This window comes from Lithobates pipiens, unplaced genomic scaffold (genome assembly GCF_037356315.1).
Source record: "Lithobates pipiens isolate NorthernLeopardFrog02 unplaced genomic scaffold, aLitPip1_a1.2 Scaffold_13, whole genome shotgun sequence".
In the NCBI taxonomy this organism is placed as follows: Eukaryota; Metazoa; Chordata; class Amphibia; order Anura; family Ranidae; genus Lithobates; species Lithobates pipiens.
The window spans coordinates 162912552-162936621 of record NW_027507718.1 but is presented as its reverse complement, the minus strand read 5'-3'; the positions used below and the strand labels follow the sequence as shown (position 1 = coordinate 162936621).

The 24070-nt window shown below is 45.4% G+C and overlaps 1 protein-coding gene across 1 annotated transcript in view; it reads left to right on the top strand.

The window, feature by feature from the left end:
* Positions 1 to 24070, top strand: part of YJU2 (YJU2 splicing factor homolog) — a 224051-nt gene that overhangs the window by 23276 nt on the left and 176705 nt on the right. Inside the window, exon 2 of the mRNA XM_077475779.1 lies at positions 11831 to 11931. Within this exon, the coding sequence (XP_077331905.1) occupies positions 11831 to 11931 (101 nt within the window). The remainder of the gene's footprint in view (positions 1 to 11830; positions 11932 to 24070) is intronic.

Here is a 24070-nt window from a genome sequence, read left to right as displayed (position 1 = left end):
ATACCATATTGGGCCCAGGGTTCCCAAGTGGCTTCAAATTTTCCTACCACCGTGTTCAGGAGAATGCTGGATAACTTTTCTTGGGACATTATCCAGGATACTTTCCTTAGGGTTGCTTTGATCGAGATTTTTGATTGTTTGTAGACCTTTGCTATGGTTAGTTTGGCACCCACATGAATGAAATGTAATAGCCTTCGAGTGTGTTTGAGGATTTTTTGGATCACTCCATTGAGGAGAGCGACCATTGGAGACCTGGTATCTGGCTGCCGGCAGCCAATCCTATTTTTATATTGAAAATTTTCCTCCAGAATGAGCGTATTCTGGGACACTCCCATCATACGTGGGCCATTGTTCCTGACAGTTGGCAACCTCTGAAGCACAGAGGGTCTGCCGATTCATACATTGCAGCCAGTCTCGATGGTGTGTAGTACCATCTAGAGATCACTAGCTTCTACGAGGGAGGTATTTAAAATGCCCTTGAATGATTTGAAGCATGCCAACTGCCAGACCTCCAGGTCCCAGCTGAATTGGAAGTCTGATTCCCATGCTGACATAAAGGAGTTTTGCGTGCGGTTGCAGTAGTGACAGATAAATGATTGAGATCCCTCCCTGACCACACCATCGTTCCTAAGAAGTAAACGGAAGGCGGCATTTTTTTTCCCGGTCAGATAGAAAGTAATGTGATATTTGGTGGAATCTGAATCGCTCTGAGAGGGGTAGTTAGTTAATAGATACAGTGGAAACGGGGCCCGAGGATGTGAAAAAAATGTCCGATCCGGTACAGTGCTTTGTCCAGCCACCATTTGAAAGCTACTATGTTCATACCTGGGGGGAAGTCAGGGAATCTGTCCCATAGGGCTAAAGCATGAGACAGGGTCGGCGCCATTTTCGTCGGACAGGCTTTTGGTGAGGACCACAACAATTTGAGAGTGTGACTGGGAACTGCTCGTCTTTCAATTTGGATCCAGTCTGGTTTTTCGTATTTGGAATATACTATTGAAATCTGTGCTATCCTGGCTACATAGTAGTACTAAAGTAATTGGGTAGACCCAATCCTCCCCTTTTTCTTATGGCCATATAATGTGCTTTGTGGTATTCTGTAAGCCCCCCCCCCCCCCCCCCTTACCCCAAATTAATTTCAGAATTGTACTCTGAAAGAAATTAATGTGAGCTTGTTTGAGCAGTATGGGCAGGGAACGAAACGGGTAGAGTAGTTTGGGGAGTAGGGTCATTTTTATTTAGTTTACCTGGCCTGTCCAGGAAAAGTTGTTTGGACCAGGTCTGGAGGTCTGTTTCCAGTTTGCGGAACATTGGAAAGTAGTAGTTAATAATAATATGAGATTCCGTCTTTGGTGTCAAGTTTGATTCCTAGGTATTTAATAGACGTTTCATTCCATGCAAATTTAAGTGTGTTGGAGCATGGAGGGAGACATTCATTGCTAGGGATTGAAGTCCTGAAATTACTGCAAATTCTTCAAGCGTCTGACATAAGTTTAGGAGGGATGTGATGGGTGAGGTGAGGAATAATAGGATATGGTCAGCATACAGACCACATTTGTGAGTTTGAGGACCGCTATCAGACTTCTACATACCTGACTCATGAGTCCACTTGGGCAGAGGGGGGTATCCCTTGTGTCTGACTCGCGGCCCCTGGTAGAGAGAACAGGAGGCACGGGAGTACGGAGTGGTATGAGAACCTAGTAGTAGGGCTCTAGATGCTGGAAGGTGGGTGATCTTCAACAGCGAGTTGGTAAACAGGAATACAGGCAACAGGTGCTGAGCAGAAGTGGAGCAGGCAAGTCCAGCAACAGCCGGGCAACGAAGTACAGAGGAGCAGGCAGAAGCAGAGTCAAACAGGCCGAGGTCAGGTCCAGGCAGAAGTTGGGGGTATCCAAGAAGCAAGCCGAGTCGTCAGAAGATCAGGAACACAGGTAACAGGAGCAAGGACACAGGGAGCTGATGATCAGGCAGCACTGAGCGGAGTGTGCTGCAGACTTAAATAGGCCTATTGGTGCCAAACGCAGCGCAAAGGCGTGCTCCTGAACACCAGGAACGTGCAAACCAGTGCCCACAGGAACGTGCGCGCTGGCTCTCACCAGAGCGGCTAGCACGTCGTCCACCAAGGTAGCCTCTCTGGCGACCGCACACTACTCCTTTTTTATATTTGCCGAAATTGCTATATCGAGGGTTTCAATGGCCACCGCAAAGATTAGAGGCAAGAGTAGGCGAACTCTTGCCTGAGGAAAGTAGAACGCTCTAATTAAGCCCATGAACCTGTCTCCAAAGCCCCATCGCTCCAAAAGAGTGAAGATGTACAGCCAGGAGACAGTCAGAGGCCACCTGCAGGTCCAAAGAGTAACATGCCTGCTTGTTTAGGGTCCCCTTCCCAGTTGGATTGGAGACTAGAGACAATGTTGATTGCCCACCTAATTTGATCACGGTGCTATCTGCCAGGAATGAAACAAACTTGATCCTTGTGTATGTAATTGCCGATAAAGGCTAAAAACTGGTTGTCAGTATTTTAAGGTCGCTATTGGTGAAATAGGGCGGTAGTTGTTGACATCCTCTGGGTTCTTATTTGGCTTTGTTACCACTGCTCTGTATGCAGCATTAAGGTGTGGGTCTGTGAGGTCACCCCAGGTTTTGGCGTTGAAAAATTTTACTAGGAACGGTGCCATGGTGTTGGCAAATGTTTTATAGTAAGGGGTGGGTTGTCAATCGGGGCCTGGAGCAGATCCATTTTTAAGTCCGTTTATGACTCCTAGAACCTCCTCCTCCGAGAAGGAAGCATCTAGGATACTCTTGTGTTCAGGGGATAGGGCAGGGATTGGCAGTCAATCCAGGAAATGTGCACTGGCCGTATTGTCTTTGGAGACGGGGCTTAATAGAGCTTTTTTGTGTAGAAACTCCGAAAGGCCTCCAGGATTTTCGTAGGATTAGCTGAGGCCCGTGTCCGGGAACCCTGATCTGTGGCATTACGTGTAGCCGTATGTGTAGAATTTGTTTTTGTTCCTTCGTAAATATTTTTCGGCTTGCGTTGTAAGAGCAAGGTTTAGGTCCAGCTTTAGTTTATCCAGTTTGGTTATTGTTGCGTTTGAGGTTTTTTTTGTGTTGTGTTCGAGCTGAAATGTACTCTTTCTAATTTATCAGCTGTTCTTTCCCGTTTTTAATTTTGGCCTGACATTTTAATGATTTCCCCCCTAATGAATGCCTTGTGTGCTGCCCACAGGGTTTCCTCTGAGACATCCTCAGTGTTGTTGAGTTTAAAGTAGTCTTTTAAAGATTTCTCGAGCATGGTAACTCTGACTGGATCAAACAGTAGGGACTCCTTTTAGTCTCCAGTGTCTGTCTAGATTTTGGGGAGGAGAGGCCGATGGACATTACAACTAGAGAATGATCTGACAATACTGAGTCTCTGATTTGTGCTTTTAAGACCAGGGGGATTGCGTGTGTGGAGACTAAAATGTGATTGATTCTGGCGTATGTGTAGTGTGGAGCAGAGTAGTGGGTGAAAGTCCCTAGTGGAGGTGTTCAGTTCTCTCCAAATGTCTGCAAGACCTTGAGAGTAGGGGTGCAACGGATCGTCACCAATCCGTGATCCAAACGGGTCACCCCGTTCGGATTGGCATGTGCCGCGATCCGCGGGCTCGGCCTTAGGAAAAGCCGCCGCTTTCACATTGGAGTGAAAAACGCCCCAATGTGAAAGGGGCCTTAGACTTACGGTTTTGGGGGGGGTGCTGCTATGCAGCTGCGGCGCATTTTTTGGTAAAATTGGAATTAAAACGGGTGGGGAGGAGGCATTGCATCGCTCCCTCACTGCCTGTCAGTAGCCTCTGGCGTGTAGCCTTGGGCTTTAGAGGCAAGAGCGATTTAGACACATGTCTAAATTTACCCTTGGGGCCCTTTCACACATGCTGTCAGATCAGGTCCATTTCAGCTGCACTTGATCGGATCCTCCAGTCTCTCCTATGGAGCAGTGGATGTCCGTGACAAATCCATTGATATCCGCCGCTATCTTATCCTGCCTTCAAAAAACAGGTGGCTGGAGGTCTTATTTTCCACCTGTCTGATGGATCGCATATGATTGGATGAAAATGGACAGGCAGTCCGTTTTTACTCGATGATCCCATAGAGGAGAGCGGGACTGTGTACGTCCCTGCTCTGCGGAGCGGAGACGGACCTGTCATTTGCAGGGGATTAAAAGGCCGATCCCCCGCTGAACAAGCAGATTCCGTCCTATGGAAGTGCCTGTGTGAAAGGGGCCTTGGTATGATTTTCTTTTTTTTTTTTTTTTTTTCACTTTTTTTTTTTTATAAAGTCCCTTTCTCTGCAGGCTCAGCTGCAATGCTTATGAATGCATGGAAGCCTCTGACTATGTTCACCTAGGAAAGGAAGGGGGCTGGTAAACACATGTTTACCAGACCCCCCCCCCCCATCTCCATCTTGACACACTGCACTCGCCGATCTCCTGGGCAGCAGCAGCAGAGAATGCCGGCTTGCAGAGCTGCATGGAGGGGCTGCTGGGGATTGGTGAGGGGGGGGGGCCCTGAAGGGGTGCCAGCGGAGGGGGACATCATTCAAGGAAAAAAAAGTTTACCATTGCAATTGCCAGCGGGAGTGACAGCGGAGGGAGCTGGCAATTGCAGCGGATCCTCGGAGATCCATGCTAGTGAGAGGGGGGTGCTGAAGCTAGGGGGTAAAAAATAGTGCTGGGGGGATAATGTAGTGGGCAGAGGACAGCAGGCATTTTGGGCAGTGCAGGAGGGGAGGACTGAGGGACTCTGATCAGCAGCTTGTTAAACACTAATCGGAGCTTTTTTAATATAAGTTTATGGTCACTGAAGTAATCATGAGCTTATAACAGAGCAGGAATATAGGTTCGTGCGGGCACATCTGTAGGTCCGTACTGTGAAGGGGTTAAAGCAACAGGTGGTTCAACAAAATACTGACACAAGGGGGTGATCCTTTTTCCAATTCAGTGATTCTTTTTCATTAAAGGGAAAAAAAAAAATCTGATATGTTGGTGTTTTTCACTTGGATGTTAAAATAAATACAGCTGGTTAAAACAAAAACCTATGTCTGTCTTCATTTCAGGCTGAAAATAAAAAATGTGATTATTTTAAAGGGGGTGATTCTTTTCTACACCCACTGTATATAGTTTGTTTAAAGACAAATGTTATTAACAAATATATATGTTTTGTTTTTATATGGATGGATATATACATTTTAACAATACATTAGGCCTCATTCACACCAGAAAAAGTTTTAACTTTATTTTGGAGAAATTAAGTTAAAAAAAAAAAAAAATTGAATACAACATAATGCAGCTTTTTTAGAAGAAAGACTTTCCCATTCTGCTTTTCCTCACAGCCTTCTGTTTTCCCGTGTGTGTTGCTGTTGCTTGGGACAGAGGCATTGTAAAGCATGAGGTGCTGCCCAACTGCCTGAAAGTGCAGCCACAATAATTGTATGCACCCATAGAAAACCGGACATGGCAGCTATTGTCACTTCACAGTAATTTCACATTGTAAAGCTCAGCCTTTACAATGCCTCTGTCCCTTGAATTTGGCAAGTTGCAAAAGCCTGCTAAACATTGTAGATCAGATCAAAATGGAAGTAGATGTGATGCTTTTTTTTTTTTTTTTTTTTTTTTTTAATGTGCATGTAAAATCCAGACATTGGCTTTGCCCAAAGGTCAGAAAGCTTTAATGCAGGTCAAATGCCTGTACTTTATGCCTCTCGCACACACGGTCTGATTATTGGATGACAGAGTGTCTGATTTTTGCCACAAGGGCATGTGCAAGATTTTGTCTACCATACTAACTATCTGCAAATTGACGTTTGACAAACAACAACGTAGTGACGTACTATGAAAGTATAAAGAGCAAGTTCATTCCTCAAGCGTCACCCTTTGGGCCCCTTCTGCTAATTTCATCTTGTTAGAAGTTTGCCGAGCGTTAATTTGCAATTTTCAGATCGTACAAAACAAATGCCTTTTAAAATACATTTGGCATAACTACATGCAAAGCAGCTTCATTATTATCCCATTTAAAGAAGATGGGAATTTTGACATTTCATCAATTGCCGCATCACAAATGTTTAATTCTAGATTATGAGCGCTAATTTTACAAGACCGACCGCTTCCGGCTTGTTCCTTGGTTCCGATCATGCGTTTTTTGTACTTTTTGACTTATGTTTGACGGATTTGTGTACAGACCATCCTAAAATCAGACGTGAAGCCACCGTTCGCCCAAAATTTACTAGCCTGTCATCCAACATTTGTTGTCCGAAAATTGGAAAACAATTGTCGAAAGGAATGTACTAACTGTAAGAATTTCGGACAACAGCCTGTCAAATGACAATCCCCTTCTGAATTTTGCATCGTGTGTACGAGGCTTTAGTATTCCTGACAGTTATACCCTCACTATACTCCCTACCCCCACCCCCCTCATCCTACTGAACAATGTGCATGTTTTCCAGTGAGGCAGAGTGGGGTTTCCTTTCCCCCCACTCAGGTTTCAGATTACACTGAGCTCTCTGCCCTGTGCTGTGAAGTATTTGATGTCAGGCTTCTGCCTCCAGGAAGCTGAGAAATGTTATCTGTTCTGTGTACTTTGAAGGCCTCCGGAAGAGAGCGCGTTGCATATGTGGGAAGAGTGTGTTTTTTTTTTTTTTTTTTTTTTTATGATTACATAAGCTCATTGAAATGACAAGCCTAAAGTGTTAAAGGTTTATTTCCACTTTAGCAGTGCATTATTACATGTACTAGTACTGTGAGTTCCATGACTCCCCAATGGTAACTCCTAAAGACACCCATAAGAACTAGTTCTGGCCAGCTCTTAAAAAAAAGAAAAAAGAAAGCTGGATGCATTCCTAAACTTACACAGGTATAGGATTCTGCATATTGTTTTACATAATTCTAAAACCATTGAATTTAAAATTCTGAGCAACATCGCCTGAGACAAGCATGCATTCAAAACACACATAAACTAGGTTCTAACTGCTGAGAAATTGTAATACTAAGCTAAAGACTAATGTAGAAAGTGTTAAGGCTGGATACCACCATATGTATTTCCACCTTCCATAAACAGATGTGATTTATTGCAATAATATTTATCCAAGCTGGCTCTTAACTTAACCCACATATACAGGCTGTGCTGTCTTGTTTCAAGTTAAAGCGAGAGTCGGCCGGGAGTTCCGCCTTTTTATTTTTATTTTTTTATTTATTTTTTAGCCAGCAGCTACAAATACTGCAACTGCTGACTTTTAAAATGGTGACACTTACCCGCCCAGCGCGCCCGCGATGTCGGCACCCGAAGCCGATCTCTCGATCGTCTCTCGGGTGCTGCCGCCGCCATATTGGGTATGGGAATCAGGAAGTGGAGCCTTTCGGCTTCATTTCCCGGTTCCCTACTGCGCATGCGCGAGTTGCGCTGCGCAATAAGGATGGTCCCCGCTGTCTCTGGGATCCGTGTGTTTCCCAGCAGGCAGCGGGGGACTTTCGGAAAGGGCGTAGATAGTCATTAACTACCAAGAGACTACATGTGTTCACTGGGATATCATTCCCATCAATGTGGTGGACCAGGCTGATAAATTACTGGGAGGGGCTGGGTATGACCCAGCTGTCTTGGTCCACATTGTTACCAATGACAGAATATATGGAAAGTTGAGGCTCCTCAAGAACCAATTTAAAGAACTAGGCTGCAAGTTGAAAGGAAGGACCTCCAAGGTAATATTCTCTAAAATATTGCCTGTGCCGTACGCAACAGTCTTTGCAGATGTGGGCGGCACAGTGGTGTAGTGATTAGCACTCTCACCTAGCAGTAAGAAGGTCGCTGGTTCAAATCCCCACCACGACACTACCTGCTTGGAGTTTGCATGTTCTCCCTGTGCCTGCGTGGGTTTCCTCTGGGTACTCCAGTTTCCTCCCACAACCCAAAGACATGCAGGTAGGTTAATTGGCTTCTGTCCAAAATTGGCCCTAGTATATGAATGGGCACCTTGGATTGTGGGCTCATTGAGGGTAGGGACTGATGTGAGTGTCCAATGTACAGGGATAAGGACAATTGTAGCCACTCACTCAGGTTGAACTGGATGGACTGGTGTCTTCATTCAACCTTGCTAACTATGAAACTATGACGCCAAGCTATGCAGTGGAATAATGCCCTTACAGGATGTTTCCAACTTACAAGTGGACCTCAATGCACTGTTTACTTGGGCAACTATGTGGCAAATGAGGTTTTAATGTTTATAAATGTAAAGTTATGCATTTTGGTCTAAGAATATGCATGGATCATACATACTAGTAGGAGTACAACTGTGGGAAACTGTGTGAAGGATCTGGGGGTTTTGGTAGATCATAAGCTTAATAACATGCAATGCCAAGCTGCGGTTTCCAAAGCAAGCAAAGTCCTTTCTTGTGTTGAGAGGGATGGATTCCAGAGAAAGAGTGAGATATAATTTTTCCCCTGTACAAATCATTAGTAAGACCTCATCTGAATATGCAGTTCAGTTTTTGGCACCAGTTCTCAAAAAGGTATATCGGAGAAATAGAGAAAGTGCAACCAAACTAATATGGGGCATGGAGGAACTTGCAGTAGCTATGAGGAAAGATTAGAGGAACTGAATTTATTCTCTCGAGAAGAGGAGATTAAGGGGGAATATGATCAACATGTACAAACGCATAAGTGGTCAATATGGTGAACTTGGTGTTCAGTTATTCACTTTAACATCATCACAGAGGACAAGGGGGCACTCTAAGTCTAGAGGGAAAAAGATTTCATCTCCAAATACGGAAAGGTTCCTTCACAGTAAGAGCTGTGAAAATGTGGAATAGCCTCCCTCCAGAGGTGGTTCTGGGCAGCTCAGTGGATTGCGTTAAAAAAAGGCCTGGATCTTTATTTCCTTAATGTACATAATATAACTGGGTACTGACATTTATAGGTAAAGTTGATCCAGCAAAAATCCTGTTGTTCAGGAAGGAATTTTTTCCCCTGCTGTAGCAAATTGGATCATGCTTTGCTGTTTTTTTGTTTTTTTTTTGCCTTTCTCCGGATCAATTGTGGGTGAAGGATTGTGTGTATGGGATTGTATGATGATTAAAAAATTAAAAAAAATATATATATATATATATATATATATATATATATATATATATATATATATATATATATATATATATATATATATATATATATATAATAATTTTTTTTTTTTTTTTTTTTTTTTTTTTACCTTATGTATATGTCCAGACTCCACAATGCCCCAAAACACTTCCTAATAGTCTAAAAGTTCTCATCCACAATAGATGTAATGGTGTCAGAGAGTCAAGCAGGAAGAGATGTCCGCTGGTGACTTAACTGTTCTCTTTTATCAGTCATGACTTGGCAACATGTTATCCTAATGTAGACAAATAGGGAAGCTGTTCATAGACCATCTCTGTGGTGAAATTTGAGAGGAATTAAAGTAATACTATAGGCAAAACTACGTTTTTTTTTTTCATTTTGGATTGAACAAGGGAGGGTTATAACCCCTGTCAGATTTTTATTTATTTTTTATTCCCCCCCCCCCCCCCCCGCTTTCTGCGTTCCATTGCAGAGATTTCCCTTCACTTCCTGTCCCACAGTCAAACAGGAACTGAAAAGAAATCCCTCCAGATAAGGGGAGTTCCCACTGGAAGTATTCTTTTTATTACTAGTCTAGGGATAACCCAACATTTGGGATTTTCTTTTACTTAAACTTTTAATGCTCGTGGTAAACAAGACAAATGGAGAGGGAGATTCTCCTTAACGGAGGCTCGAGGAACTATAAAAACTGAGAAGCATTCTAATCCCTCTCTGCTCTGTCCAAAACCTAAAAAAAAAAAAAGTCTTGCCCTTTTAGTTATACTTTAAAATAATCACCTTAAATGGATGTACTGGACGGACAGTTAATCTCTATACTATTACGACTCGCAAATCTTCTACCATTGCTGAACATATCCCCCTACTTTTATTTCATTCCTAGGTTTCTACATTTTATTGATACCCAGCATCTGGATATATGTGGTTTTGTTGTATTTTCTTGCTCATAACTGGCTATACATTTTACACATCTGTTGAATATAAATCAAAATCTGTTCACTATTCCTAATGTACATTACTGTATTTTAACCACTTGCTTACTGGGCACTTAAACCCCCCTCCTATCCAGACCAATTTTCAGCTTTCAGGGCTGTCTCACTATGAATGACAATTGCGCGGTCATACAACACTGTACCACCCAAATGAAATTTTTATAAAAATTTTTTCCCCCTAAATAGCTTTCTTTTGGTGGTATTTGATCACCTGTGCAATTTCTTTTTTTTTTTTTTTTTTTTTCTTTTTTTTTTTTTTTTTTTAATTAAGACCAATTTTTTAAAAAAAATTTTATATATTTTTTTTTCTTTAAATTTTATAAAGGATCATTTTTGTCTGTCATTTATGTACGCTGATGAGGCGGCACTGATGGGCACCGATAGATGGCAGTGATAGGCAGCACTTCTGGGTGGCATTGATTGGCACCACTGGTGGTCGATAGGTGGCACTTGTGGGCATCAATAGGTTGCACTTGTGGGCACTGTTGGTCGGTGTAAATGAGGCATAATTTTCTCTTCCTCTTGGGGGCCGATGTCCCTTTTAATATAAGCCGGTGATCATCTTTTTTTCTCCTCCGCTGTCAGTGAGAGGAGAAAAAAAAAAAACGATCACTGAGCTTTTGTTTACATCATGTGATCAGCTGTCATTGGCTGACAGCTGAATCACATGGTAAGGGGCCGGGACTCAGAGTCTCGGTGACTCAGTGATCACAGCGTGGGCAAGGGGCATGCACAGGGGAGGCCATAGCGCGGATGTCAGGTAGTTAAAGGATATTGTCCTCACTGTTTTGTAACCTTTTCATAAGTCTCTTCCAAATAAAACTTTTGGAAACAAAAAATAATCACCTTGTAAAATAGTCCATTCATTTTAAGGTACACTGCTGCTGCTAAACGGATGTTTAGGAGAAGTTGGGCATTTTTTTTCAATTGCCCCTGAACTCTCCTTTGTTATCTTATCAGTACACAGGGTCATTTATAGTCGTTTCTAGGCAGTTGAGTTTAGAGGCCCTTTTTGGAAAGCAAAAAAAATTGTTCTAACGTTTGAGTTTAGAGGCATTTCAAGCACCAAATGCTTCTAAATGCGGCAACTAACGTCTAGCTGCGTTTCGTTTCCAGGCGTTTAAAAAAAAAAATATTTTGTTGCCTATTTTGAATTTATTTTTTTTTTTTTTTTTATTTAGTTTTTTTTTTTCACCAAAAAGAGAAGAATACGTATCGGCCTAAACTGAGCGAAAAAAAGTCATATTTTTATATATTTTTGGGGGATATTCATTATAGCAAAATGTAAAAAATAATGCATGTTTTTTTGGGGGTTTTTTTCAAAATTGATGCTTTTTTTTTTTTTTTTTGTTTATAGCGCAAAAAATAAAAATCGCAGGGGTGATCATATACCACCAAAAGAAATCTCTATTTGTGGGGAAAAAAAGGATGGCAATTTTGTTTGGGAGCCACGTCGCACGACCGTGCAATTTGTCAGTTAAAGCAACGCATTGTCAATGCAAAAAGTGCTCTGGTCAGGAAGGGGGTAAAATCTTCTGGGGCTGAAGCGGTTAAAAGATTTTATTAATTTTTTTTTTTTTTTTCCAACAGAAAAATACTGTATATTAAAAATTCCATTGGTGTGTATTTTTGTAATATTATCAGATGATAAATTGTAAATCGTGCTTGTCAGTGTTTTCAACGCTGATTCTGAAACATACTTTCTTTCTGTTGTAGAAATATTACCCGCCAGATTTTGATCCTTCTAAAATCCCCAAGTTAAAACTTCCAAAAGATCGGCAATATGTTGTGCGTCTGATGGCTCCATTCAACATGAGGTAAGCTGAAATATTAGAGAATACCGGTTTGGTAAAAAAATTCCTGGGCAGTTAAAAAAAAATAAAAAAAAAACTTTAGATGTTACATTTTCTTTATTGTACTGCAGTTATCGATAAACAGAATGTTACAAATAATTCTAATCTTTTACATGCCTTTAAAAATGTAAATATTTTTTCTCCTAGCTCCATATTTCTGTTACATGGAGATAATTAGTTCACAGGAAAAGATGCTGTCCCTTGACATCTGCTTTTTTTGTTTTAAAACAACTCTATGACAAACAGGGGGGAGTTGGTTGCAGATTCCAAGTGGCTCAGAATTTGTTCATGTTACCATACGCACACACATTTTGAGAATTGTTCTCTTGGCATTAACATTTTTTGGGCAAAATGTTTTAACCACTTAACAACTGGCCCATAGCCAAATGATGGCTACAGGGCGGTCCGATAACTCTGTGAGGGCGTACTATGACGTCCTCCCAGAATCACGCGCGCACACAGGAGTATCCGTGACCACCCGGCGGATCACGGTAAGTGGCCGCTGACAGGGGGCGTTTAACACGGGATTGCTTTGTCAAATGACGGAGCGATCGCATTTAAACAAACCGGCGTGATATCCAGCTTCTCTCTCCCCTCTCCGTACAGTTTGAGCAGAGAGGGGATCTCTCCCCTCAGATGCAGCAGCACTGTGGGCTTGTTGTGTAGTGCCCACAGTGCTGCTCAGTGACAACTGCAGCATAATCCAGCCATCCATCCATCCATCTCTCTGTATTAGCCATCCAGACTGCAGCCTCTGCCGTCCATCCATCCATCCATCCATCCATCCATCTGTATTAGCCATCCACACTGCAGCCTCTGCCGTCCATCCATCCCTCTGTATTAGCCATCCACACTGCAGCCTCTGCCGTCCATCCATTCATCCCTCTGTATTAGCCATCCACACTGCAGCCTCTGCCGTCCATCCATCCATCCATCCATCCCTCTGTATTAGCCATCCACACTGCAGCTTCTACCGTCCGTTCTTCCATCCATCCCTCTGTATTAGCCATCCACACTGCAGCCTCTGCCGTCCATCCATCCCTCTGTATTAGCCATCCACGATGCAGCCTCTGCAATCCATCCCTCTGTAATAGCCATCCCACCATCCACGCTCAGCCGTCCTGCCATCCATTCTCATCCATCCATGCTCGGCCATCCCTCTGTCATACATATCCATCCAGCCATCCATCCATAGCCTTCCCATCCACCCCCAGCCGTACTCGACGTTACTCGGCCGTACTCGACCATACCTGGCCATCTTCGGCGATAACATGTTCAAAAGACTCATTATGCCTCATAGATTATATGTTGGGGTGTTTACTTTCCAAAATGGGGTCATTTTTGGGGGCGTTTCCATTGTCCTAGTGCTCCAGGGCCTTCAAAAGTGTAAAAGGTAGTCAGGAAATTAGATATGTAATTTTATGCTCCAGAACACCTTATGGTGCTCCCTGCATGTTGGGCCTCTCTTACACAGCGGTATTGCTATACTCTGGAGGAATAGCAGAATGTGTTTTGGGATGTGATTTGTGGTAAGCATATGCTGTTTTCTTTAGAAATAACCTGCTAATATGACAATTTTGTGAAATGGAAAAAAATAAAATCTTGATTTTGCAAAGAATTGTGGGAAAAAATGACAACTTCAAAAAAACTCACCATGTCCCTTTCTAAATACACCACGAACCCTGAGTAGTCTTCTGATATCAATTCAGAATGTGTGGCCCTGCCCATGCACTTTCCTTCACCTATAAAATGCTTATCCTAATCATACAGTGCAGGATACAAGCATCTTAATCATACACCATGGGTTATTGACACATACCTTCAAGTGAAACTGGGAAGCTTTTAATCCTACCCCACTCAATGAGTCCTCAGTATTTTTGCAAGAGCCTCTTCTCTTTCCCAGAGAAATCAGCTTCACTGGTTTTAGTATTTTCTTTTATTTTCTTAAGAATCCTGTAATTATTTTAATGACTACATTTAAAGCAGTGTATTCGGTAACCCTCTGTAAAACCTTGGGAGCCATACACAGACCCCACACTGTGATGATAACCTGTAACATTGCTCCGGACACTAGATCTTGTGTGTGACACACATCTTGGCACTTGGTGTAACACGTTGATAATCAAGGGTGCTGTACAGGTCCAGGGCCATTGTTCATCACTATGGAACCCAGGCTGTGGCGACCCCACTGTGACTGATGAAGACTGGACTTTAGATGCAGTCCAGCATCGTGAACAGGTAAGCCCTCAGCCTGCTTCCTGCAGCTCAGTTTTTTTCGACCTAGTGAAGAAGGACCAAGGCTGCCTGCCGGGACCATCGGTCCTGGGGATTTTTTTCTGGATTTTTGCCTTTTGCGCAAGATATTGATCCTGTGATCTTCTATCAACAGTCGGCTGGGTAACAGGCTGGATAATATAGATCCTTGTAGTCTCCCCAGCCTGGTTATCGAGCGTGTGCAGGCCCTAGCTATGTGCTGGGTCGGTCACGACATGCCCCTCAGGCTCCAGGGGCAGCCGGTAAACTATATGCTCTGGGGCACACACATGACTGGACTACGGATGACTTTGTCACAGTGTGCCGGGGCCAGCATCCACCCCGTACTGCTTGGATGTGGGTCTGTAATGGAATGCCTCCAGCTTGTCCGGACGGTAAGTACAGCTCTCCCTGTCTCGGCAGGACAGAGCAGCTGGGCATTCCCTTGGAGGTCAGTTAGGGGGTCCTTCTTCTCCCTTTCCTCTCTCCGTGTCCCCCCCTCCCCCCCCCCCCGCTGGGGACACTGCATGGCTGGGCTGTGGCACAGTGTATGTACCTTGGCCGGGGGTCCTCCGGATGGGCTCTGACCCGTAGCTGTGGCTTGTGCTGGCTGTCTGTCAATGTGCTGTCATATGTCATTCAGCTGGTGTCTGGGCTTTGCATGTGCTACCGCCATTAGCGCTGATCGCCGCCATTTTCTGTTAGTCTCTAAACACAGCATGGTCGTTGGCCATTTTCTGTTAGTCTTTGTGAGCAGCATGGCCGTCCGGTGGCCATTTTCTTAGTTTTTATTTTTTTTACTATACAAGAACTGCCTGTGGCCATTTTATTTTTTTATTTTTTTGTAGCCACAGTGTGGCTTTTCTCCTTAGCGCTGATTAATGTGCCTCAGAACAGCGTGGTATTTTACTCCTGGACACGTGTGACTGACACAGGACACAGCTATCAGCGACAGCACGGCTCAGCACTTGGTCAGGGTGGTGAGTCCTGCGGTGGGACCCTCAGTCTGTTAACAGAGACCTTGTCCCAAGTCCCCAAGGGTGGCAGACAGGGTGGAACAGCATGGTGTCAGAAGCCGGTGTTTCTTCCCCAGATCTCTCTGCAAAAACGTCCCCTGCTACAGCCCCCCCCCCCCCTCTCCCGTCTTCCGGGGAGAGCTCATTCAGACTCGGGCCCCACAGTGACTGGTGGCCCCTGTTCTGATGTGTGAGGATGCCGACCAGGATTGTTTGGACACTGAGGACGATTCCGGGTTCGGGTCCACGCAGGAAAAAGCTCTAGTTGGAGCACTTATCACCGCTGTGCGGGATACCCTGAAAATACAGGATGCAGCAGGATCCTCTGGTGAGGTGTCGGTTCCACTCCAGCCTGACTGTCTGGGATGGAGTGCTGGGGGTGCAGTCGACCCTGGGCCTCTGGTCACAGGAGGAATCCCAGTTACCGATCAATGTGCTCGAGCTTCGAGCGATCAGGCTCTCCACATGGTCAATGAAGCTACAAGGACGTCCGATCAGGATCCAGTCAGCCAACACCACGGTGGTGGCATATGTCTATCAAGGAGGAACAAGGAGCTCGGCCGCAGCACGAGAGGTCACTCGCATCCTCCGGTGGGCAGAGCGACATGTGCCAGTCCTGTCAGCCATATACATCCCGGGTGCAGAAAACTGGCAGGCGGACTACCCAAGTCGCCAGATGCTGGACCCAGGAGAATGGTCATTGCATCCGGAGGTGTTCAGGCATCTTTGATGAAGAGAACCCTGGGCGGATGCTCCTTGGCGGTTGCTGATGCGAGAAGACCTTTTATAGCAAAGTCCGATACTCCATTCTGCTTTACCCTCGCTGGTTTTAACGGCATGGCTGTTGAAAGCCAGGTGCTAAGGATCGAGGTCTGTTGGACTCGGTAATCTCCACTATGCTTAGGGCACGAAAATCTTCTTCTCTGAAGATATATCATTGAACGTGGAAGGCTTATCCGTGTGAGGAGATGGGGTGGCGTCCGCGCACCTATTCTGTTTCTAGGATCCTGCTGTTCTTGCAGTGAGGAGTGGACCAGAAACTGGCTTTAAGCACCATCATTGACAGATATCAGCCTTGGCAAGCTTCTCTTTTTTTTTTTTTTTTTTTTTTTTTTTTTTTTATTTATTACCAATGACCCCTGGCGTCTCACTCACTCACTCACTGGTAAGCACCTTTTGTGCAATGGGTTCGGCGCATAGTCCCTCCGGTGTGACCACCCCTACCTCCGTGGGATCTGAACCTGGTGCCATCGGCGCTTCAGAAACCGCCGTTTGAGAACATCAGGGAAATTCCCTTGTTGACTCTTTCTCAGAAAGTAGTCTTTCTACTGGCTATTACACCTGCCAGGAGGGTTTTTGAGTTGGCGGCCTTGTCTTGCAAGTCGCCCTATCTGGTTTTCCACAGGGATAAGGTGATGCTGCGTCCGCAACCTTCCTTTCTTCCAAAGGTGGTTTCGACTTGCCATCTCAATGAGGACATTGTGTTACCATCTCTGTGTCCTAAGCCGACACATCCTAAGGAGGTGGCCCCCCATTCCGTGGACGTGGTCCAGGCCCTAAATGTATGTCTATCTGCCATTTTTGTTGGGATTTTATGTGATAGACCAACACAAAGTGAAAATGGTAAATGTTTTACAAATATCTGAAAAATGTGACGTGCATTTGTATTCAGCCCTCTTGAGTCAGTACTTTTGTAGAACCATCTTTTACTGCAATTAAAGCTGTGAGTCTTTTTGGGGATGTCTCTACCAGCTTTGCACATCTAGAGGGACATTTTTGCCCATTCTTTGCAAAATAGCTCAAGCTCTGTCAGATTGGATAAAGAGCGTCTGTTACATAGTTAGTTAGGTACAGTTCAACCTGAGTGAGTATGGGTGTGTCTACAATTATCGCTATTTATTTTTAATGTAACCATATATTGCTGTCGGTTTACACAGCGCTCCACACATATATCGGACACTCTCACAACGGTCCCTACCCTCAAGGAGCCCAGAATCCAGGGTCCCTAACTCACATTCAAATACTAGGGCCAATTTTGGACAGAAGCCAATTAACTTACCAGCATGTCTTTGGCGTGTGGGAGGAAACAGGCGTACCCGGAGGAAACCCATGCAGGCACAGGGAGAACATGCAAACTCCAGGCAGGTAGTGTCGTGGTTGGGATTTGAACCAGCGCCCCTTTTTTACTGCTAGGCGAGAGTGCTACCCACTACACCACTGTGCTGCTTCTCGCATACTGCAAATGGGACTTCTAATGGCTTTCTTCTTGCCACTCTTCCATAAAGGCCAGATTTGTGGAGTGCACGACTAATAGTTGTTGAATGGACAAATTCTCCCACCTGAGCTGTGAATATCTGCAGCTCCTTCAGAGTTTCCATGGGCCTCTTGGCTGCTTCCCTAATATATGCTCTCCTTGTCCACCTAAACTGACAGGTCGGGCGGCCATGTCTTGGTAGATTTGCAGTTGTGCTATTCTCTTTCCATTTTCAGATGATGGATTGAACAGTGCTCCGTGAGATGGTCAAGGCTTTGGATATATTTTTATAACTTAATCCTGCTTTAAACTTCTCCACAACTTTATTCCTGACCGGTTGCTGAATACAAATGCACACCACACTTTTCACATGTTTATCTGTAAAAAAAAATGTGGAAAACCATTTATCATTTTCCTTCCACTTCACAATTATGTGCCACTTTGTGTTGGTCTATCACATAAAATCCCAATAAAATACATTTGTTTTTGGTTGTAACATGACAAAATGTGGAACATTTCAAGGGGTATGAACACCTTTTATTTTTTTTTTTCCCCCCCCCCCAAGGGACTGTACACTGTAATCTGTTCCTGAGTAAATTACAGCTTCTGAGCCACATCAATTCTTTGGCTGTTCCTGTCTGGGTGATTAGGTTCTGGTGGGAGAGCGTTGCCTAGGAGGTGTTTCAATTAGGGGTGCACCGAATGGAAATTTTGCTGCCGATACCGAAAATGATGTACTAGGCCGAAAACTGATACCAAAAATGATAGTTTTAAAAAAATCTATATATATTTTTTATATAATTGTATTATATTCAAAATGCTAACAATATCCTCAATTTAAATGAATATGAATTTATTGTTGGCCATTATTGGCACCTTTAGTGGAAGAAATGTCAAGAAAAATGCAGTCTGCAGTCTCTGACCATCTCTTGTATCATGTCTGCAATCTTACTTAAACACATTGCTAATAGTATTAGCAAAATTTTCCATTTGGTGCACCTCTAGCAGATATGGTACAGGAGATGGTCATGGACTGCAGACATGATAAAGGAGATCAGTGCAGCCTCACCAGTGTCCATCAAATGCAGCCAGCCTGTGCCCAGCAACCTCACCAGTGCCCGTCATATGCAGCCTACCAGTGCCCATCATATGCAGCCTGCCTGTGCCCCGCAGCCTCACCAGTGCCCATCATATATGCAGCATGCCTCTGCCCAGCAGCCTCACCAGTGTCCATCATATTCAGCCTGCCTGTGCCCGGATCAGAGTGGCGATCTCCATGTGTCACTGAGCAAGGTTTGAATTGCCCGGGCCGCAGTAACAATGTTCCGCCTCCAGTGATCACATCACACTGATTCAATGTCCCGCTATTGAATCAGTGTGCCGTCTATCACAGGAGGCGGGACATTGTTACTATGGCCTGGACAATTCTGCTCCCTGACACATGGAGATTGCAGCGAGGAGGAGGGAGTGGAGGACTGGGGGTGCGCCAAGGTGACACTCCCGCTATGGGCCTCACCCCCTTTCAGTATCTGCTGTGTTTATCGGCCAAATGAAAAAACAGTTTTCGGACGATAATTTTCAGCCCCCCAGCGTCCCCCAGCTAGAGCCTTCCTGACATAGAGGAGGAGGATGAGGGAGAGGAAGCAGCTCAGCCCTCCCTAGCAGACATACTAAGGGCAGTACAGCGATGCACAGCTTCAGTTCATACTCTGCAGGATCAGTTTGGTGGCCTGAAGGAAGAACTGGGGTTTATTAGGCATGATCTACAGAAAACGAGGGAGCGCACTACCGTGGCGGAAGGCCGCATCAGTGAGATGGAGGACAAGCTGACACCCCTGCTGAGGGATACACAAATTACAGCCAGGATTGCTAGAGAAAATGAACTTAAATCTGACGAAATTGAAAACAGCTTGAGACGGAATAATATCCGTATTGTGGGGCTCCCCGAGAAGACGGAGGGTAGGGACCCCACAGTTTTTGTTTGAACAATGGCTATTGGAGGTGTTTGGGAAGGATGTGTTCACCCCATTGTACTCGGTTGAACGCGCGCACAGGGTACCGCCCAGGCCCCTTCCACCAGGGCACCCGCCCCGCACTATGATAGCTAGGTTACTCAACTTTAAGGGTAAAGAAATAGTGCTACGCCTGCCAAGAGAGCAATGCAATGTCCAATATAACGGGGCACGCATCTCATTCTCTACTCAGCGGAGATACAGAAGCGCAGAGCAAGATTCACTGATGTTAAAAAACAATTGCAAAGACTTAGAGCGTCATACGCCATGATGTTCCCGGCGAAACTGCGGATTACGGCGGGGGGCCAATCCCACTTTTTTGAGACGGCTGCCGAGGCGTCCGCACGGTTGGATGCCAATGAACACATTATCAGGCAAACGGGAAGAAATGCAGCAGAAGGAGACTGACCGGACCTCCATATAAGCGTGATCGTATAGCGGTTATCATCACACAATTGGGCTGGGAAGCCATTACCTACTGTTATTCCACAAGCGATGAGAGCAAGTGAAGTTAACTTGAATACAGTTCAGTAGCACTTTGGCTTGGAACATTTAGTAGTTTATCCAAAGAGACATTTGGAATTTTGGGTATGTTCAACCCACTTTTTTTGTATACTCTTTATCTCGGTTTTCCCCCATTCAACTGAATGACACTTACCCCCTATTCTGTCGGCTGGAGAGACCACTCTCACTTTTTGGAGAGTGTTACCCTCTCTGCACTCACAGGGACTGGGAGATTTTTTGTTTGGCAGTTATGATTCTTATTTTTTTGATCTGGTATTGCCGCAGCTTCAGCTTGAGTAGGAACCGGCAGGCGTACAGGAGGAACTATGTTATATGCTGTTTCGCCTTTCATGCCACAGCGGACTCCTTTTAATTGGAACTCGGGTATCACGATTTTGTCACACTTGGCGCCCCACACATATGCATACCCTAAAGCGCCTATGGTACACACGATGCCTTACCCTATCATATCTATGAGCGATTATCTTGATGAGTACTGTATCTTTGTTGTCTTGGAACATTAGAGGCGTTCAGAATCCTCTGAAACGATCCATGGTAACCACTATCCTTAAGAAATACTTCCCTGCCATTTATGCACTGCAGGAGACTCATTTGGTGCCGGAGACGATCTCCTGCCTGGGATTTTCCTGGGTGGGTAGTGCATTCCATTCCACTCACACCTCTTATTCCAGGGGGGTGAGTGTGCTGGTGCATCGGGCCATAGAATTTCAACTGTTGGACAAATTGATAGATGCTGAGAGACAATATGGGATACTACTGTGTAAAATTTACCAATTGCATTGTATAATTGCTGCTATATATGTGCCACCTCCTTTCACGACAGAGGTGATGAAGGTCCCGCTGACGTATCATTTGGGCCACTCGAATGTACCCTTTATTATTGTGGGAGACTTCAATTGCTACATGGATCCAGTCATGGATAAGCATCCGCCTCCGGCGGCTTCCAGCATGAGGGCTCGAACGGCATTGCGGAAGTTTACTGAGGTATTTGGATGGGCTGATCCGTGGCACAATCGTAACCCACTACAGAAACAATTTTCCCAAGGCGTCTTTCAGGACAGCACCTGAGAGATAGCGACTCCACCCTCCTCGTTAGGAAACACCTTCTTCTTCCAGACTTTAAAGGGAGGCGCCTCCCTACCACACATCAGTTTTTGTGTTTCCTTCGGCCCGGAGGGAACACCTTTTGGGAGGGAGTCTGTTTCTCTTAGGTGTTCCTGAGGGACTAGGCTTCTTTCCCTTTTTTTCCTCCTTTAGAGACCCGCTGTCCTCCCGACCTACCCACGCCTCGTCAGCGGTAGCAAGCGGGCTCCTCTTCCCCTCTTGTGCTCGGAGAGAGCCGAAGATTCGGTGGCCCGCACGTTCGTAGGCGCGGCGGTGCGCGTGTGCCGCCGCCATGTTTTTTTTCGGCGGTCGCGCCGGAAGTGACAGAGCGGGTCATCGGGTCAGCTGAAACGTCGTTTCCGGCGTGGACGCAGGGGGGAGGAGGGAGGACAGGTGCTGGTGCCTATTTCCGCTTCCGGTCCGGTGCAGCTGCACGGCGTGACTCCGGAGGCGGCGTTTAGCCACAAGTGGATCTCTGCACACCTGTTATGGAAGATTCAGCGTCTGCAGCGGTGGGGACAGGCACAGGCACCAGCAAAGCCCAGGTAAGAGGCAGCAGTTAAAGTCTGCCTTTCTTTTCCTATTTCCTGGCGTTTGGTCTCGCTCTCTTTCTCTCCTTTTTTTCCCCCCTGGTGGCAAGGGGCCTGTCTGGGCACTAGAAGCTGACTGGTTTCTTCTCCGTGCACCTGTGTGGTGATCCCTATCAAAGCTGAGACTGGGTCTCACTAAGGGTTCCCTGGTTTTTTTCCCTTTTTTTTGTCTTTTTCTTCATAGGCTAAGAGCTCTGACCCAAAGAAAAGATGTCCTTCTTGCAGGGCCAAGCTGGGAGAAAATTGGAAGAAAACCTTATGCAGTCCCTGCATTACTTCTTTAGTTAAGGAGGAATCTGCCTCTGTATGTGAGGATCTGGTGGCCTCTGTAAAGAAGGAGCTGTACGCCACGATCCAGATTTTTCGTGACTCACTAGCAAACCCGGCTGCTAGTCAGCCTTCCACTTCAGAGTCTTCCCAGGGGTCTCTCTCAATCCCGGTGTTAGAATCTCTGCCTGAAGACCCTTCAGATAGGGAAAAGCAGTCCACTGCTCTTTCCGTTAAAGATTCGGAAGAGGAGTTGGAGGATTCTGAGGTAGCCCCCTCTAAATTCAAACTGTCCCTTGAAGAGTTCGATGGGCTCCTTTAAAGCCATTCATGCTACGCTTGGTTTAAGTGAGCAGAAAAAGGAATTATCACTCCATGACCGCATGTATGCTGGGTTGGATGAGCCTAAGGGCCGAACATTCCCAGTTCATCCGGTCATCTCTGAGGCCATTAGGAAAGAATGGCAGGATCCAAAGAAAAAGCCCTTTTTCTCCAAAGCCCACAAAAGGCGTTTTCCTTTCGAGGAGGACCCTGCAGCAGTATGGAACAAGGTGCCCAGACTGGATGCCGCCTTTTCCCAGGTTTCAAGGTCCACGGATCTGTCCTTTGAGGACATGGGAGTTTTGAAAGATCCGATGGACAAACGCATGGATCTTTTGCTCAAGAGATCATGGCAATCAGTTATGAGCAATTTAAAACCAGCAATGGCCACAACGTGTGTAGCCAGAAATTTAGAATACTGGATTAACCAGTTAAAGTCACATATAGCCGCAGATTCCCCTAAGCAGGAAATTTTAGATTCTTTTCCTACCCTGATTACGGCAGTGGCTTATGTTGCAGATGCCTCAGCTGAGGCAATTAAGATATCAGCCAGGTCAGCAGCTCTAACTAATGCTGCAAGAAGAGCCTTATGGCTTAAGACCTGGCCGGGTGACTCGGCTTCAAAGAATAAGCTGTGTGGGTTACCCTTTTCAGGAGACTTGCTCTTCGGCTCTGACCTCGATAATATTCTTGACAGGACAGCCGATAAAAAGAGATCCTTTCCGGTCAAAAAGAAAAAGCAGATACCAAAACGTCTTTTTCGACCTCAAAAAACTCAGGATCAGGACAGCAAGTTGCAGGGGAGAAGGAAAAGTTGGTCCGCCCCGAAGCCGAAGGGTAGAGGCGGAATTCTCTTCCGTCCTCCTACACAGGCCGAAAAACCGCAATGACTCGTCTCTGCGGGTGGGCGGAAGACTACAAGAATTTCTTCCGCAGTGGTCAGGGATAACTTCAAATCAGTTTATCCTGACCACTCTCGCGCAGGGTTACTCACTCGAGTTTGTCAACGACCCCCCAAAAAGGTTCCTGATTACCAACACCCCGCGGGACCCAGTAAGGGCCCTGGCCATGAAGTCCTCTCTAGAGGAACTGATGCAACAGGGCGTAGTAGTACAGGTACCCCTGCAAGAACAGCAGGAGGGGTTTTATTCCCATGTTTTCCTAGTAAAGAAACCGACAGGGAAATTTCGGTTGATTCTCAACCTAAAACCTTTAAACGAGTCCATAAGGTACAGGAAGTTCAAAATTGACTAAATTTTTTCGGTCAGAAATCTGTTGACGCCAGGATGTTTTATGGCGTCAGTAGATTTAAAAGACGCATACCTACATGTTCCGATCTCTCCCCAGTCTCAGAAGTTTCTCAGGCTGGCGGTGAGGTTGGGGGGTGTGGTGCATCATCTCCAGTTCAGGGCCCTACCCTTCGGCCTGTCATCATCTCCCCGAATTTTTACCAAAATAATGGCAGAAGCTTTAGCGCCACTGCGTCTCCAGGGAATCGCAGTTATTCCTTATTTAGACGATCTGCTGTTTTTTGCCCCATCCAGCGAGGAATTGCAGACCAATCTAGGCAAAGCTTGCAGCCATCTGGAGGCGTTGGGTTGGATTTTGAACCTCCAAAAGTCGTCCCTAAACCCATCTCAGGAGATTCGGTTCTTAGGGTTTCTGATAAATTCGGCGGAGCAAAAGATCTTCCTTCCCTTAGACAAAAAGGACAGGATTTCCGGTGCAGTGTCTTTATTACAGACCAGCCAAAATCTGACA